The sequence below is a fragment of the Pisolithus orientalis genome (genome assembly GCF_024613125.1).
Source record: "Pisolithus orientalis strain OTSU chromosome Unknown F5J12scaffold_10, whole genome shotgun sequence".
Lineage (NCBI taxonomy): Eukaryota > Fungi > Basidiomycota > Agaricomycetes > Boletales > Pisolithaceae > Pisolithus > Pisolithus orientalis.
The window spans coordinates 752,568-769,228 of NW_026260791.1; the positions used below are offsets into that span (position 1 = coordinate 752,568).

Consider the following 16,661-nt stretch of genomic DNA (forward strand, 5'->3'; position numbering starts at 1 on the left):
AAGCAAACGAGGTTAAAGCAAATCGAACTCAGCGATGTCATCGACAGCGAGAACGACTGCAGGATTAACAAGCTCGTTGACAGCTGCAACTTCCTCAGGAAGAGGAGTCGGTGCATGTCGAGGAGAAGGCGGGTCACATGCTTCGACCTCGTCGTACGGCGGAACAGGATCAAGATCTGCGTCGTGGTCGATGTCGGGAAGATGGAAATGGAGGTAATGAGGAGGCGGAGTCGGAGGATGAAGAACAAGACGCTGAAGCAGCGCTCTGCGAACAACCTGCTCTTGAAGCAAAAGTTGTCGCCTTCACCACCAAGCAGAGAGACCTAGAAATGAGAACCAAAAAGCTATCAAGCGCGCAGCGAGCTCTCGAAGCACTACCGGGTCATGTCCACCATAATGAAGTAAAAGAACGGCCTGGTTAAGGCCGGCAACTACAGCGATGGCGAAGACTACTACTACTGTCCCTAGCGCATCTAGGCCTACGATATCCATAGTGATATGCCCGTCGGCAGTGATCGTTCTATGCAAATACCGCAAATAGCTTACCACCTAGTAATAGGCGGGGCTCATAACCTATTGCGCAGAGGAACGGGAACAGGACGAAGAGCTAGGCAGAACACTTGCCTTTGTTTATCAGAACAGTAGTAGCATTTGAGGAAGTTTGGTAAGCTTGTAAGCGGGGCTCAGTTGTCGAGTAGACAAGTGAAAGAAAGGAAGTGAATTCCAATGATGATTGGGGAAGAAATCCCCAAGTTTATATACATGAGTAGGTACGCACGGACCAAGAGTGTAAAAGGAAACTACTACTCAGTATAGTAAAGAACTGCGTAGAAGGTCATGGAATATGACGTATGATATGACGTATCAGTGACGTCATTGTGGAGCTGATTGCTAAGGAATGTCATGTGATGAACAACGTGTTGATACACGTGTAAGTCTGGATCAATCTAGACGTCGGAACATATAGTAATATTTCCAACACTTGTGGTGTCTTCTCGATCCCTATCTCCATCCTGTCACATGCCTCCCTTTTTCGTAGTCACATGACCATCTTCCAGGCGTCACGCGGCCTCCCCCCCGCACACGCTAGATCGCACTTACCTTGTGATCTAAGTTGCATATCGTTCTCTACGTCTCTAGTCTCTATCTATTTCCCTATCTCTGACATTTTGGTTCACCTAGCTACGAAGGTGGTTCTGACAGTTCGACGGTATCCAGTCTTCCAGATGGCTGACATCAGCAAAGGTGCCTTGTAAGGCTACGAGGTAACCGCAGTTCGTCCAGTGTTCGTCCGCTGGGCGTATTCACCGCTGCGACGCTGCGGGAATTTGAATGAGACTGCCGCCGAACCTCATGGTTGGCATGGATGTGTCCATATCAGATGCTCCTCCGTCTTGAATGAGTCTCAGACACATAGACGGTACGTGCGATGAGCCCCAGTTGTTGGCCCAGCCTTGAAATTTCCATTCACCTCTTAGAAAGATGTGATGCCAAACCTGTTCTTCACTGGGACAAGAACATGCAACGGCCGACCGCAAAGTTGAGGTTCTGAAGGAACTTGACGATGGGACCACTCGTTATGCGACGGAGGCGAGGTCTTCGACATTCGGATTTTGTGGTCTATGTACATGAGGAATACGTGCACAGATAACTACGTAGGTTGAAGGTTCACAATATTGCACTTTTGTTTCTCTTCGCCTCCCATCCACATCCCGTCGTCGTGACGGGCTCGGTGACAAGTTTTGTCCCGGGAAGCCCTACCGTATTGAACTAGCTCTATGTATGTTCATTTCTGGATCTGCCTCAGGCTACTGGCCATAGTGTCTGACGTTGCAGCGCCTCTCATACTGAATTTCACGCACAACATTATCTGTGTCCACGTGAAATAGGAAGAATCGGAACTCAATGGCAACAAGGAAGGATTTAAAGGTGCGATCTAAGTACGAACAGTCAAGGAAGCGATTTACTACTCCTGTTTCTCTGGTTCAAATGGTGTCAAAAGACGAGGTCACGGATGCGGGAGTAGCCTAACCAAGACTGCCTACCGAAGTAAGTGGGTCACCGGTCACTCTTTATAGAGGTCGGCAGAGCATAAAACCTTAAGGCCATATCCGCATGGATGGATTCTGGAGACAAATGTGTGCGAGTGTCCCAGAACGCTCACCCTTCTTCTTAGGATGCGCTAAAGACGAGACAGTCATGTCACTCAAACTGCCAAACGGTTGCACAATGGGTCTCGGGCCAAATATGGTGTTTTTCGCTCCGAGCAGCATGAAAATTGTTTGAAGGTGCTGCGAACACCGCTTTTCATCTATCTATTGACGCTCCCAATAAATATTGGGATAGTGATAGATGTTCATGTTCATAGATCGCGCGTCACGAACAGACTGGGGTGGCATCGGCAGCCAATGAAGAATCCCGAGGAGACGAGGTAGTGTGAATTCTTCCTTGGCCGACACAATACTTGCACAATATCACAAAGAGAAACGATTTCGAGGTTAGGTGAACACTTCATATTGCTCTCCAGGTGCTCTTTCTCGATGTAGTCGCCTTCTAGACAATGCGCAGCCGCTGTGTCCATCCGAGAGGTCTTTTTCTACCACCTCACCGGATGATCTTGCAGTGGGTTGCAACGAGAGCATACGTCGAGCTTTGTCGATAAAGATGGCTCAGTAAGGATGGCGTGTGTAAGTCAGGACTAGTCCCATCCTTCGCCTTGGGAAGCGACGTAGCTGGGTGGCCATCTTTCGAGAAGCCTGTCGACGTGCTTGTGGAATGACAGCTACGTAGAATAGGCAACGCTACTTTCTTTCAAATCTGCTGCAATCTGTCTAGGACGAGCGACTCGTCTACATGCCACGTAAGCATTGTAAATTTGGTCTACAAATCGAATGTGGAGAACGTGGAGCGAATCTGATCAGAAAAGTCGCAGTTCTGCATTCTGGGGTCTCTACAACTACCGACAGCAACGCCGTTGTTGTCGTTGCGTTCAGGGACGAGGTAGGACCTAGCACTAGCTATGTGGACCCGGGAAGTGCTGCAGTTGGTTTGGGAGTTGCTGCAGTTGGTTTCCACGGTAACTCTTTCTCGTACGGAAGCCAGTTTGAGCGCAATGTCAATGCCCATCTGATTTGCTTCCTCTAAAGTTATTGGTTCTGGTCGCTTGGCCAACTCGTTTAAAGCGGGCAATAGCCAGCCCTTGATGTCGTATTGCTGGGAAAGAACAACTCTATCCACCGCGCCAATCCCACTTTCTATCAGTGCGTCGATGGACGCTTGGCGTAACTTCTCAAAACTCCAAGCCGTAGACAGCTTGAGGACAGATGTCCACTGCTCGATATTTTGTGGCAAATCAGGCTGTGAACCATACTTTCTGGGAAAAGGGTATGATTCACTGCCTCTATGCTCTAATGAAAACAAATCGGATTCTAACCTGTGAAGAAGAGCCTTCAGCAATTGCTCGAAATCGTCCTTGCTAGTTCCATGGAGTTGAATGGGAATTTCGTCGCTTGATCCCTCCATGACAATTCCGTCACCCTGTGGCAAGGAAAACATATCGCAAAATAGATCTGACTCTTGTTGAAATGGTTCTCTGGGAACTCTAAACAAGGAGTCTTCCACCTAGACACGAGATGCGTAAATACGATGGGTCCTCGGAAAAAGATTGGCTTTAAACTTTCGCAACACTCACCAGGAAGATGACCGTTGATATGTAGAAATCCGAATGTCTAGACGCCTCATTGTTGGTGGCCATGGTTGTCTTGTCTGACAGTGGGGCGTTATTGAGGGGCGCATGAAGGGACTCAAATCAGCTACCTTATCATCTAAACGTGTTTTGAACGTGTTTAGTACACGTGTTGGCAAGATGACGACCCTCTGACTTTGGAAACCTTATACTGTCAAGTGCCCTTGCGCGGAACACTACTTTAGAATGCATGTTAGTGGTAGGAGCTGATGCAAAGGTCATGCAAACGTGACCGATTGAACCTCATCCAGGGCACTGACGCGGTCAATTGATTTTATTCCTATCCCACTCAGCATCACTCAAAACGTTGCAACACTGACATGGTTTTAACAAGATAGGATCGATGTGAGTTGCGTAGCTTCCGACCCCGTGGACGATCGCATGAACAAGATGGGATCGATATGAGTTGCGTGCCTTCCGACCCTGTGGACGATCGCATGAACAAGATAGGATCGATGTGAGTTGCATAGCTTCCAACCCCGTGGACGATCGCATGCACACTCTGAACGCCAAGGAAGCATTTGATGGAGTATACTATGAAGACCTTGTCGACTCTGCATTTTTGATAGGGGAAAAAAAAAGAGGTCATAGACCTTGTTGAACGTGCCACGAGCGAGGTTAAACAGATGTATTCGAAGAAACGGGGAAAGAAGACAAAGAGTGGCGAATGTATCTGGTGGGATGATGTCAAGATTCGTCAGCTTGCAGGCCAGAGAACATCGTTTGAACATAAATGCTTACTAGGATAGAACTCGTATGTGGATTTGTGGTAGAGGAAGATCGGAAGGAAGTGGCGACAAGATGACCAACACGGACGCTAGCCCAGATCACCGACGTTGGCTGCAATGGGTCCCGGTAGATGTATGAGGGGCAAAATCGAGAAAAATGGGGCTGAAACGTGCGCAAGCATCCCCAGGATGAACAACGCAGTCGCTGCTGGCTTGCCATTGCTTGATCTTGGAGACATGATTTATAGGATTTTCTGGGTGCGTAGTGGAGCAAGGAAAACCTTCAGTCAGTGCACGATGACAGAGATTCAAACTGGAGGCCACAACTAGGTCCATGCTCAGCAGATCCAAATTGATGCCGCAACGTACCTTGCATTTCAATCACCTGCCATGGTCATCGGTCAGTCACAATGGTACAGGATCCTCTGGCAGTAACACCCAGCATCAAAGGCCGCAGCACCTTCTCATCATCTCTGCCTTCGGAAACACCAATGGTATGCACGTTGGCGCTAGCTCCGTCTGCACCGGACCAACTATGTACTTGACGACATTCAGACTACTTACCACACACAAACTCCATCGTCCGCTGACAGGTCGAGTGGAGAACCAGAACACCCCAGTGTCATTACAAAAAATTACTATTGATATTTGATACAAACTCAGGTAACTGCAGGGTGCTCTCAGCATTGCAATGTAAGTGATACTTACCGCCAGATCTAGAAGGCTTTCTTACCGAATTAGGAGAAGGACGGGGAACGGGGGACTGTGTTTGGAGAGGAGATTAGGGGTGATAGATTCCCGCCAGGCATGAATAAGGTAAGGCACGAAGCGAAATTCGATTTCCTCTACGTTCGCAAGCTCCAAGGCAAACGTGCTCGTGGGGGAGCCATGGGTAGAGAAAGCGAGGCCGATAGATGGGAAGACGTCGAAGAAGTAAACGAATCCGGTGGTCCTTTGTCGACGCCAGCGAAGCCTACGGAGACGAGGAGTAGGATGAGGTCCATGTGCAACCTCGTGCTAGTGTCGGGGGGTCACGGAGAAAGACAAGGATGTGGAGGATACGAATGCGGATGTTGGTGGTGAGCCCGAGTCCGGATTTGAGCCAGTGACGCCTGTATCCGGCGTGAAAGAGCTTGGAGTGGGTTACCATTCCATCCAACCCTAGTATACATATAGACAGACATGGAGATGTCGGACTCAGATTGTTGCCTGAGACAATTGGCCACTGCTGCTAAATGCCTTGAGTGTACTATAGAGCCTGAAGTTCCTGTAATTAAAAAAATTGCACTTTGAATGGCTACTCACCTCATCTACTGATCTCAACAACTGGCCTGCAAGCAGCCACTGATACACAAAGAATGCTAACATCAAGTTAAAATGGGTAACTGCAAGGTGGCATAGCCAGTCCCAAGAAGTGAGATTGCTGATCATGTGCTAGTGGTTGCAGATGGAGGGATCCCAGCCAATGTTCAAATGTTCATGAAGGTGTTTCATGAAGGGATTTCATGAAATAACCAATTAGGTTAGGTATTGTGCTACATGTTCTTTGGCCCAGGTTCCTGAATTAAATGAAAACAGTGAGGTGGGAGCAAGGCAAGGTAACAGGTAGTTACTCCATTGAGATTCTCTGGTGCACCCATATAAGGTGTGAGGTTGGCTGCTGTTGTGTGTGTTGTCACACACCAAAGGTGTTTGGTGAGGTGGACATGGATACAGCTGATGAATGGAGATGAAGACCATAGCCCTCATGTGAAGGACAGCCAGAAATGTTGGCAGTCATTCCTTGCACAAGAACAAGTCATCAGTGCCAAAGAAAAAGAAAGGGAGCAAGTTAAGCACTGGCTAAAATTCTTAAGTGCCCATGTATGGCATTCCAGTTTTTGACATATCTCTGCCATTTCTGCAGATACCAAGACCATTCCCACACTTGCTTGTAGTGCTCAGCCACACAATCTTACCTTCCAAAATTGGAAAGGATTTGTGCACTCCACATGTTTCTACAGCACTCCCTCCAAAAGATGCTCATTTCACTAAATTCATCTGATATGGCTGCCTCTACATCAATCATTTTGCTTGTCCCCTTTGCTAGGGACCATGGCTACATATATCTACCAGGAGTTCCTACCAGCTTCCATCCTGAGGCATCCTGGTACATCCCACCCTCATCTGTGCCCTCTCAGCCCATCCAGCTTGGACAGTGTGTTCTTTTTGTCAGTATGACCTCTAGGAGGACATTCTTTGGTTGCCTCAGGTCTGTCATTTGCTTGGAAAGGTCTTATGTGGTTGTTTCAGTCTCTCCAGTCCAAGAAGCATATGGATCCTTCCTCCCTGCTCCCTGCAGTGTCTTCATACCAGTCTCATCCATCATTCTTCCAAGATTGTGACAGCTGCAATATAATCTACTGTTCCCCACTCTCCCTGATCACATCCTTGATGAGTATGATTCACATCTTGCCTCCTTGTTGCAAGATACAGCAGAAGACACTCCCCATTCATCCTCTCTTCCAACAGAGCCTCATTCATGAAGTTTTTATTTGCTTCCCTGAGAGGATGGTTTGGGGGGGAAAGTTGCAATCCCCTATGCTCCTGTCACCCTACAGACCCCCAAAGCTTGACCCCTGTTGACATCTGACTCACCCTGTCCACTTTTGGATGTACTATATCAGCATCAGATCAGTGCTGCCTCTCTGTCATCCCACCTCAGCCTAGAAGCAATCTCTTTGAGACATGACATGCACAGCCTCCCCCTAATGTGATTCCAGTGCACTTTCCCAATTCCTGACATTACTTGACTCATACTTTGACATTCTGACTGTCTTTGACTCACCTATTGCCAATACTTACCAATCTTTTGACTTTGCTTACTGATTCTTTGCCTTTTGGCTTGCTTATCCTTACCAATGCTTACCAATGCATTCCAAGATGATTACCCATCACTTACATTCCTTACTCATCAGTTACCAATCACTTACCAAGTGTTTGTGCCTTGTTTTCCATAGGCAACACCCCTGTACTGTATATAAATCACTGTAATTAGATAGCAAAAAAAAAAAAGAAGAGAAGAAGACATCACAGAGCCCCTCTTTCTTGCATTTTATCATCACTCAGTAAATCCTCCATCAGCTTCAATAGTTGAGACTTTATTAAGGGTCTAACTATTGTCTACTTTGCTTATTATCATCTATCATCAATCTACCTCACTCCAAGTCCTCCCTGAGCTCAATTCAGCTCAGAGCATTGAATTAAGTCATCATCCATCCTTCTGTAGGCTGACAGCAGTCTACCCTATTGCATTCTCTCGCATTCCTGCTCCTTCTTTGTCAGGAGCACCCCCAACCCTCAGCACTTGTCTTTGAGTGTTATAGCTTGCAAAAAACCCTCCAAAAGAACAGGTTCTACCATCTAGGTACCACATGGGCACACCACCACTCACTCGTTTTGTCTTTTGTGTTGGTTTTGGTTGGTTTTCACCACTGAACCACACTTTGACTCACAATGCCCAATCAGAATCAGCAAATCCAAAAATCCACAGTTCAAGTCCAGAATAGTAAAGCACAAGTTTTGCAGTAGATGCAATATAGAAAACTATATGCAGCACTTTGTTGCAATGATCCTCAGTGGGATTTACCATGTATTGACTCATGCAAATAACCACATAAGCAATATCCAGATGTGTACCAAGGGCCATATAGAGAAGTAACCCAATAATAGACTGGTACTGAGAGCAGAGTTGAGAAGTTGCTTGATAGGAAGTAGGGGCTTTTTCTGGTTGGTACCCTGAAGGTAGTGGAGTGCAAACATCTCAAGCAGTCTCCATGTTAAATCTTTTGATAACCATTTTGATGTAGGGAATTTGATTGAGGTAAAGTTCTTTCTTTGGTTGATCTTGGTGAATTTGAATTCTGAGATATTCTTTTACTTCTCCTAAGTCACAGGATTCCCATTTCTTCATGAATTCTTCTTTCTTGGCTTTGAGAAGATGTTTGTCTGAACCAAGGAATAATCCATCATCAACATAGACAAGGAAGATGACAATGCCAGCTTTGGAAGAATAGATATAGATGCCAGCATCCACTTTTGAGTGAATATACCCCATGTGAAGTAAGGAAGCATGTAGGGCTTTGTTCCATGCAAGTGCTGCTTGCTTTAAGCCATATAAGGCTTGAAGCAGCCAATATACCTTGTGTTCTTGACCCTGAACTTTGAATCCTTCTGGTTGCTCCATATAAATTTCTTCATCAAGATTTCCATAGAGGAAAGCAGTTTTGACATCCAGGGCTTCCATTTCCCAATTCCTTTGGGCAGCAAATGCAAGTAAAATTTGCACAGTTTCAAAGTGAGCCACTGGAGAGAAGGTATCTTCAAAGTTGGTTCTGAATTCTTGTGTAAAGCCTTTAGCCACAAGATGAGCTTTATAATGACCATTGCTTTTGATAGCAACAACCCATTGACACTTAACAGGTTTCTGATCTCTGGGGGGATCCACCAAAGTCCAGACTTGTCTTTCTTCTATAGACTTTAACTCATCCTTCATCACATTGAACCATTTCTTTTGTAAATCCAGAGATAATTTTAGAACATCTTTGTAATGCTCCAGAGATTCTTTGATCTGTGCAGCTAATGCAAACTTGAAAGGATGGATTTGGACTTGTTGATCTGGCATTCCAGTTGGAGATTCTGGAAGCAGAGTAAGAGGAGACATTGGAGACAGAGGAGTAGTATTTTGTGGATGTTCAGTCCACTGCCTAGGAACCTGAGGAGGTTGCAACTGAGGCAGTAAGACTGGTGAAGGTGGTCTTCTTTCCTCTTCATATCTGTGAAGATTCTCTTGTCTCTCTCTCTTATGTTATGTTCTGCATTTTGGATCCATTGTTGAGCTTGATCATGATTTTGTTGAATATCCCTTTCAATTTCTACAGGAGGTCTATCTCCATAAATGTTTCCAGGATGGGAAACAGGGATAAAACAACATTTTGGATGAGGTTCTCAATTTTTGGCTTGTTCAGGATGTGCTCTCTGAACATTTCAGGAGTCTCCAGGAACAGGTTGTGGTTGACTACTGTCAACCCTAGCACATCTAGGCCTACTCAATCCATAGTGATTTCCCCATTGGCAGTGATCTATTCTATGCAAATCAAGTAAATAGCACACATGCCTAGAAGGCAGGGCACATAACCTATTGTGCAGAGGAATGGGTAGTGACGAAGAGCTAAGACAGAACACTTGCCTTTAAGCTTGAGTTAAACAGTAGGTTTGAAGAGGGTAAGAGTTAGAGTGGGGGCTTGATAACAAAGTAGATTGTTCTGTAGGTAGAACAATGGGGATATGGCCTGTACTCCCTGAGTTTATATACATGTAGACCTACACATGGACCAGTAGCATAAAAGGAAGGTACTACTATGTATGGTAAGGAATAACAGAGAATGCTATGGAACATGACATAGTAAATGATGTCATACTGACATCATTGTGGAGCTGTATGACTGAGCATGTCATGTGACACTACACATGTATCAAAATGTGTAAGTCTAGATGTGTCTAGATGGTCAGAACTATTATGATATTTCCAACAGAGGGTAGCATTGTTGCCAGGGCACAGTATGATAGTACTCCCTACACAAAAAGAGCATCATGATTCATGACCAAAATGAAATCAACCCCACTCAACCAAAATATGGGAATGAATACTGACCAAGACACTAGATCCTAGTCCAGATCTACCGATGTTGCATGCAATAGGCACTGACAGATGTATGATGAGGGAAATGGAGAGAAATGGGCTAAGTTGTGCATGAGCATTATCAGGATGGATGAAGGAGTTGCTATGGTTTGCCATCGCTTGCCACTGGTGACACAGGTCCCCTTGTCATTCCAGAATTCTCTGGGTCCACAGTGGTGCAAGCTACATAAACCTGTAGAGAAATGGATGTTAGTGGACAGTGCCAGGATAGAGCATAGCAAGCACAGAAGCCCAAATTCAAACTCAGCCCAGAAACCTTTCAACATCAGTAGTTGCAATAGTGGAGGACAATCTGACAGTCTCAGAGATTGCAGCACCATGGTGCATCTTGGGGATGCATATACTTCAGCCAATAACAGAGATTCAAACTGGAGGCCACAACTAGGTCCATGTTCAGCAGATCCAAATTAAGGCTACAATGTACCTTGCCTTTCAATCACCTGCTGTGGTCATCAGTCTATTGTGCAGAGGACAGGCTACAGCATGAAGAGCAATGACAAGAGCACTTGCCTTTACTAAGAATTGACAGTAGGTTTTAAAATAAGCTTGTTGGGGCTTGTAGTTCTGATAGAACAATAGAACAGTGGATTGTTCAATTGGGAGTGAGACAGAAACTCCCAGGTTTATATACATGTAGCAGTATGCACAGACCAGTAGCGTAAAAAGAAGGTGCTACAATGTAACTACTAAGTATAGTAAAGAATAGCAGAGAATGCTATGGAATATGATGCAATAAGTGATGTCATACTGACATCACTGTGGAGCTGATCACCAAGCATGTCACACATGTATCAAAATGTGTAAGTCTAGGTATGTCTAGATGGTCAGAACTATTACTATATTTCCAACACTCCCCCTCACTCTAGAATGGGAGATTATCAAGTCCCATCGACAAGCAATTTGTTTCAAATTTTTGCCATGTCAAAGATTTTGTTAGACCATCAGCTTTTTGTTTGTCAGTTTGAATGTATTCAATACCAAACAAACCATCTTGTACACATTCACATACAAAGTGCCATTGAACATCCATCTGAGACCAGGTTCTCAGCAATAAAGTGAATGCCCATATTGTCACAGTATAATATGGTCTTTTCAGTTTTAAGTTTGAGTTCAGCAAACAGCATGTGAAGCCATTTGATTTGACATGTGGCATCACAGAGAGCCATGTATTTGGCTTCTGTAGAGGAGAGTGCAATCATCTTCTGTTTATGTGACTGCCAAGAAATGAGGGATGTTCTGAGGAACATAGCACAACTGGTTGTTGAATGATGTGTGTCTTTGTTCAATGCCCAATTGGAGTCAGCAAAACTGAATATCTGCAATTCAAGTCCAGAATAATATAAGGCCAATTTTGGAGTAGATGCAATATAGCAAACTATATGCAAGGCCTTGTTGCGATGATCCTCAGTAGGATTTGCCATGTATTGTGACATGCAGATAACCACATAAGCAATGTCTGGACATGTACCAAGGGCCATATAGAGAAGAGACCCAATTATAGATTGGTACTGGGAGTGGAGTGATGAAGTTGCTTGATAATCAGAAGGGGCTTTTTCTGGCTGATATCCCAAAGGTAGTGGAGTGTGAACATTTTGAGCAGTCTCCATGTTGAACCATTTGATGACCTTTTTGATGTAAGGGATCTGATCAAGATAGAGTTCCTTCTTTGATCAATCTCAGTGAATTTGAATGCCAAGGTATTCCTTGACTTCACCAAGGTCATGGGATTCCCATTTCTTCATAAATTCTTCTTTCTTGGCTTTGAGAAGATGTTTGTCCAATCCTAAAAATAGTCCATTGTTGACATAGACAAGGAAAATGACAATGCTGGCTTTGGATGAATGGATATAGATCCCAGCATCCACCTTAGAGCATATGTAGCCCATGCAAAGTAATGAGGCATGTAAGGCTTTATTCCATGTAAGTGCTGCTTGCTTAAGGCCATAGAGGGCCCAAAGCAGCTGATATACCTTATGCTCTTGACCCTTAACTCAAAAACCTTCTGGTTTCTCCATATAAATTTCTTCATCGAGAGGTTGCCATATAGAAAGGCAGTTTTAACATCCAGGGCTTCCATTTCCCAATTCTTTTGGGCAGTGAATGCAAGTAAGATTTGAACAGTTTCAAATCTAGCCACTGGAGAGAAGGTATCTTCAAAGTCAGTTCCAAATTCTTGTGTGAAGCCTTTAGCCACAAGACAAGCTTTGTAACAACCATCGCTTTTAATCACAAAAACCCATTGACACTTAACAGGTTTCTGATCTCTGGGAGGATCCATCAAGGTCCATACTTGTCTTTCTTCAATAGACTTTAATTCATCCTTCATGGCATCAAACCATTTCTTTTGCAAATTGGGAGATAATTTTAGAACATCTTTGTAATGTTCTGGAGATTCTTTGATCCAAGCAGTGAGAGCAAATTCAAATGGATGCATCTCAGCTTGCTGATCTGGCATTCCTTTTGGAGATTCCAGAAGCAGAGTTAGAGGGGACAAGGGAGATGGAGGAGTAGTTCCTTGTGGATGTTCAGTCCACTGGTGAGGAACTTGAGGAGGAACCATAGCTGGAGGTAAGACCAGTGAGGGTGGTCTTCTTTCCTCTTCATATCTCCTAATATCTTCTCTAGATTGTTGTGCATGCTTTTCAGCATTAAAAATCCATTCTTGAGCTTGATCCCAATTTTGTTGAATATCCCTTTCTATTTGGACTGGAGGTCTATCTCCATAAATGTTTCCAGGACAGGAAACAGGGATAAAATGATGCTTTGGACGAGATTCTTGGTCTTTGGTCTGTTGTGGCTGAGCCGTTCAAACATTTTGGGAGTTGCCAGGAACAGAATAAGGTTGATGTGGATGCAAAATGACTTGAGGGTTGACTGGTGGTATAGCAGCAGGTGCTCTTCTTTGTGGTGGTTGAGCTCTATGCTGGTCCATAGCTCCCTGCTGTGGGTTTGGTTGTGGTGGAGTTTGTGGATGAGGTGGTTGCCAGTGATGAGGCAGCAGGATCTGGTAATGAATGTAGGCTTTCAGAGTCAGAAGGTGATGATTCTTGGTCATCTTTGGAATTGGGGTCAAAGGTTTTGGTCTTTATATCCAAGCAAAAAGGAAAGGAATCTTCTACAAATTTTGCTGTATGAAATAAAATGATCTTTTGACCATTAAGGAATCTATAACCTTTGGTATTAGGCTCATAGCCTAAAAATACCATCTTGATAGCATGAGGTTCCAATTTGTCTTTGCATTGTTCTTTTGGAACCCATACAAAGGCTTTGCAGCCAAAGGTGCAGAGATAAGATATGTCTGGAACTTTTCCTAAGAATAGTTCCACAAGAGTTTTAAAAAGAATCTGCTTGAGCAGAGTTCTGTTGTACACATGGAGTGCACAATCAAACATGAAATTCCAGAAGCATTTTGGAATGCAGGCATGATGCCAAATGGTACCAGCTTTTTCGGAAATGGTGCAATTAAATTGCTCAGCACAACCATTTTGTTGTGGTTGATTGGCAATTGACAATTGGTGGGTAATACTGTGCGTAGAAAGGAGCACTTTAAAAGTAGAACCCATGAATTCTCCCCCTCAATCTGAACAGAGCACAAGTAGATGGTAACCAGTCTGATGTTGAGCAGACACCATCCAGTTGGCAAAAGTGGTATATGTGTTGGATTTGTTGCAAAGGTAGAGGCAAAAGCTGAATGATGAATAATTGTCAAGAAGAGTAAGAACATATTCAGACCTGAAGTAAGACTCAACTGGTAACTCCAGGAGGTTGGCATGAACCAATTCCAAAGGTTTGGTAGTGTGTTTCCAGGAAGGTTTGAAAGCTTCAGAAGATAATTTTCCCTGAGCACACCCTTTACAAGAGGAAGTCTCCCCCTGTATTTGTATTTCAGGAAGACCCAATCAGCAAAGATGTCAAAGAATAGCTTGAGCTGGGTGACAAAGCTGATTATGCCAGAGTAACTCTGGTGAAGTCCTAACCAGAGAGCAAAGGACTGCATATGCATTGGTAGGTGGAAGTGGTACACCCACAAACCAATGTAGCAGTGAAGTAGGTGAGGCTAACTTGGCCTCAAGTACAATCTGGCCATCTGGTGCTCAGATTACCTCATTGGTAAGTGTCACTGTACTCCTGTACCCATTTTTAAGGAGTGCATTTCTAGAGCACAATCTCTTTGAGAAGAGAGGGCTGTATACAACATTATGGAGTGGCAAATTCTGCCCATTTTCTAGGTGAATAACCACAGTTCCTTCACCAAGACGTTGAACTCAACTTAACCCAGCAGTTGATGTAAGGGAAGGAGTTTTAAATTCTCAAGAAGTGAGGAAATCAGTTTTAAATGGAGTCACATGATGTGAAGCTCCAGAATCCAGCATCCATATTGACTCCCCCTTTGGTAGGTTCTTAAATGACATATGCACACCCAAGGGGTAGCAGTCAAAAGCATTGTATGCATTCCTATCAAATTCACCAGGGAAATATCCTGCAGCTGATTTGTTAGGGTCATACTCGATATCAGGATTATGATGAATATGGAAAGGTTTACATGGTTTTGGATCAGGAACAGATTTGTGAAAGGCTTTTAATGATATAGGGTGAGACTTTTTTACTCATACTCAGAAAGATCCTCAGTTGCGAGTCTCATTTCCTCGAACATTTCTGGTAATGTTATTAGCATTCCAGTTGGTCTCTGCAACCTGCCTGCCATTTCCCTCAACATCCTCATTTGCCACCAAGTTCTCACAAGCCAGAATGGTATTTGCCATTCCACCTGTGGTCTGGCTGGGACTACAAGGACATACCCAGTTCTCCCCAGGAGGGGAAAGGGGAACTGTCCTCAGAACAAAGTTCTGAGTCTCCCATTGCCAGGATTCCTGTAGGGGTGAGACCACTCAGTGTACAGAGAGGGCTGCTCAGTGACAAATAGAACAGGTGCAGGGTGAATCAGAATGAGGGATGTTTACATGAATCTTGACTGACTCAACTAGATCACTTTGGTGACCTGTAATTTCATCCAAGTACCAAGAGGCAAGTTGCCCAGTAGAGGCATCAATAGGAAGATTGGGAGATCTCTTGACCATCTCCATAGCATAGGTGATATCCTGATGAGTCAGGTCTGGATCATATTGAGTGGACTCACCAATAACATGTGAGCCAAGATAGGTATTAAGGTCATTGGAGTAAACATTCTCCATGGGAGCAGGTTGCTCAGGAGAATATTCAGGAGATTGATCACAAGGTATTTTGATAGCAGTGATATCGAAATCATCAGCAGCATATTCATTGTAACCTGAGTATTCAGGTTCTGAGAGTTCTTCAATGTAAGCTGAATTAACAGCTTCAGCTCCCTCAACTTCAACAGCAGAAGCTTGGGCTTTGCCCTTGCCTTGTCTGTGATTTTGTCCTCAGCCATGAGAGCCAGAGAACTGCTGTTGTTGTTGTTGCTGCTGTGGGTAAGGTGTATATCTGCCATGTCCACCTCTGTGAGATCCACCTCGACCTCCATGACCACTGCATCTTCTGCAGAATGATCCAGAACCACCACCAGAGCCTCCTCCTCAGTGATCTTGAGTATTATGAGATCCACAGCAAATATTGCACAGTGGAGGTTTATTCATATGAGCCAATAAGGAATTGGATTCCTGTTTGACTTGTGTTCCTGATGATGTTGCTCTTTCCATTTGTGGAAGAAGGGATTTGCCTGGTTTATGGGCCCAGACCTCCTTCATTTGAGGTATGACAGTATCAGCAGATAATTGTCTGGCAGCAATTGAAGAGAGTATATTGACAGGAGCCTGTTCCCAGGCTTGGGACATGGAGTGGATGAGAATAAGGGCTTTCATCTTGTCATCAAGAGTGATGCCCTGGCCAGCAATAGCAGCCATTATCATGGTGATCTCTGAGATCTTAACCATGATATCATCCTTAGGCTTTATTTGGATTCAGATAAGCCTTTGGAACTCCATAAAAGTAGTCATGGTGGAAGGTTCACCATATTTGGACTTGAGTTTGTCCCATTTCTTTTTAGAAGTATCTTGTCCATCAATAGACATAGCAATCATGGGATCACAATAAAGCATAATGATGCCTTGAGCACATGTGTCAGAGATTCTCCACAGCTCTTGTTGAGCAGCATCTGCAGGTATAGGTTTTGTGCTGGAGGCAATGTCCATAATGCCAAGAGTTTGCATATAGGCTTTCATAAGAACTGACCAAGAGGCATAGTTGAGGCCATTAAGTTTTGGGATTTGTTTAGAGAGGCCTTCAGACATCTTTTAGAAGTCCATTAGCAAGTGTTCATAAAGGAACAACTTGGTAGGATGAGTTGAATAGGAAGGTGGATTCAACAAGTGGTTTGCTTGGTGTTTAGGTCTGCAAGCATGAGCTCTAGCAGATTGAGACTTGCATTGTGTATGACAAGGATGAGGAATGTATGGGCAAGGATTTCTCC

At 44.4% G+C, this 16,661-nt stretch overlaps 2 protein-coding genes across 2 annotated transcripts; one reads left to right on the forward strand and one right to left on the reverse strand.

The window, feature by feature from the left end:
• Window positions 1-2,715: 2,715 nt before the first annotated feature.
• F5J12DRAFT_741020 (uncharacterized protein) lies at window positions 2,716-3,782 on the reverse strand. The gene is made up of 3 exons (XM_051742023.1): window positions 3,692-3,782; window positions 3,434-3,621; window positions 2,716-3,373 (listed from the first exon to the last, which is right to left on the reverse strand). The coding sequence occupies exons 1-3, from the start codon at window positions 3,752-3,754 to the stop codon at window positions 2,881-2,883; spliced, it is 744 nt and encodes a 247-aa protein (XP_051601162.1). The 5' UTR covers window positions 3,755-3,782; the 3' UTR covers window positions 2,716-2,880.
• Window positions 3,783-4,590: 808 nt separating this feature from the next.
• F5J12DRAFT_782073 (uncharacterized protein) lies at window positions 4,591-5,638 on the forward strand (the record flags this gene model as incomplete). The annotated part of the gene is given in 6 exon segments (XM_051742669.1): window positions 4,591-4,731; window positions 4,804-4,873; window positions 4,893-4,967; window positions 5,147-5,166; window positions 5,215-5,406; window positions 5,495-5,638. The coding sequence occupies 6 exon segments, from the start codon at window positions 4,591-4,593 to the stop codon at window positions 5,636-5,638; spliced, it is 642 nt and encodes a 213-aa protein (XP_051601163.1).
• Between the last annotated feature and the right edge of the window lie 11,023 nt (window positions 5,639-16,661).

Bases quoted from the DNA above. Each gene is read 5' to 3' on its own strand.
- F5J12DRAFT_741020 (XM_051742023.1), bottom strand. From the start codon at position 3,754: ATGGCCACCAACAATGAGGCGTCTAGACATTCGGATTTCTACATATCA. The intron at 3,622-3,691 runs GTGAGTGTTGCG...TCTCGTGTCTAG, and splicing joins TATCAACGGTCATCTTCCTG to GTGGAAGACTCCTTGTTTAG. The intron at 3,374-3,433 runs GTTAGAATCCGA...CCCTTTTCCCAG, and splicing joins CTGAAGGCTCTTCTTCACAG to AAAGTATGGTTCACAGCCTG.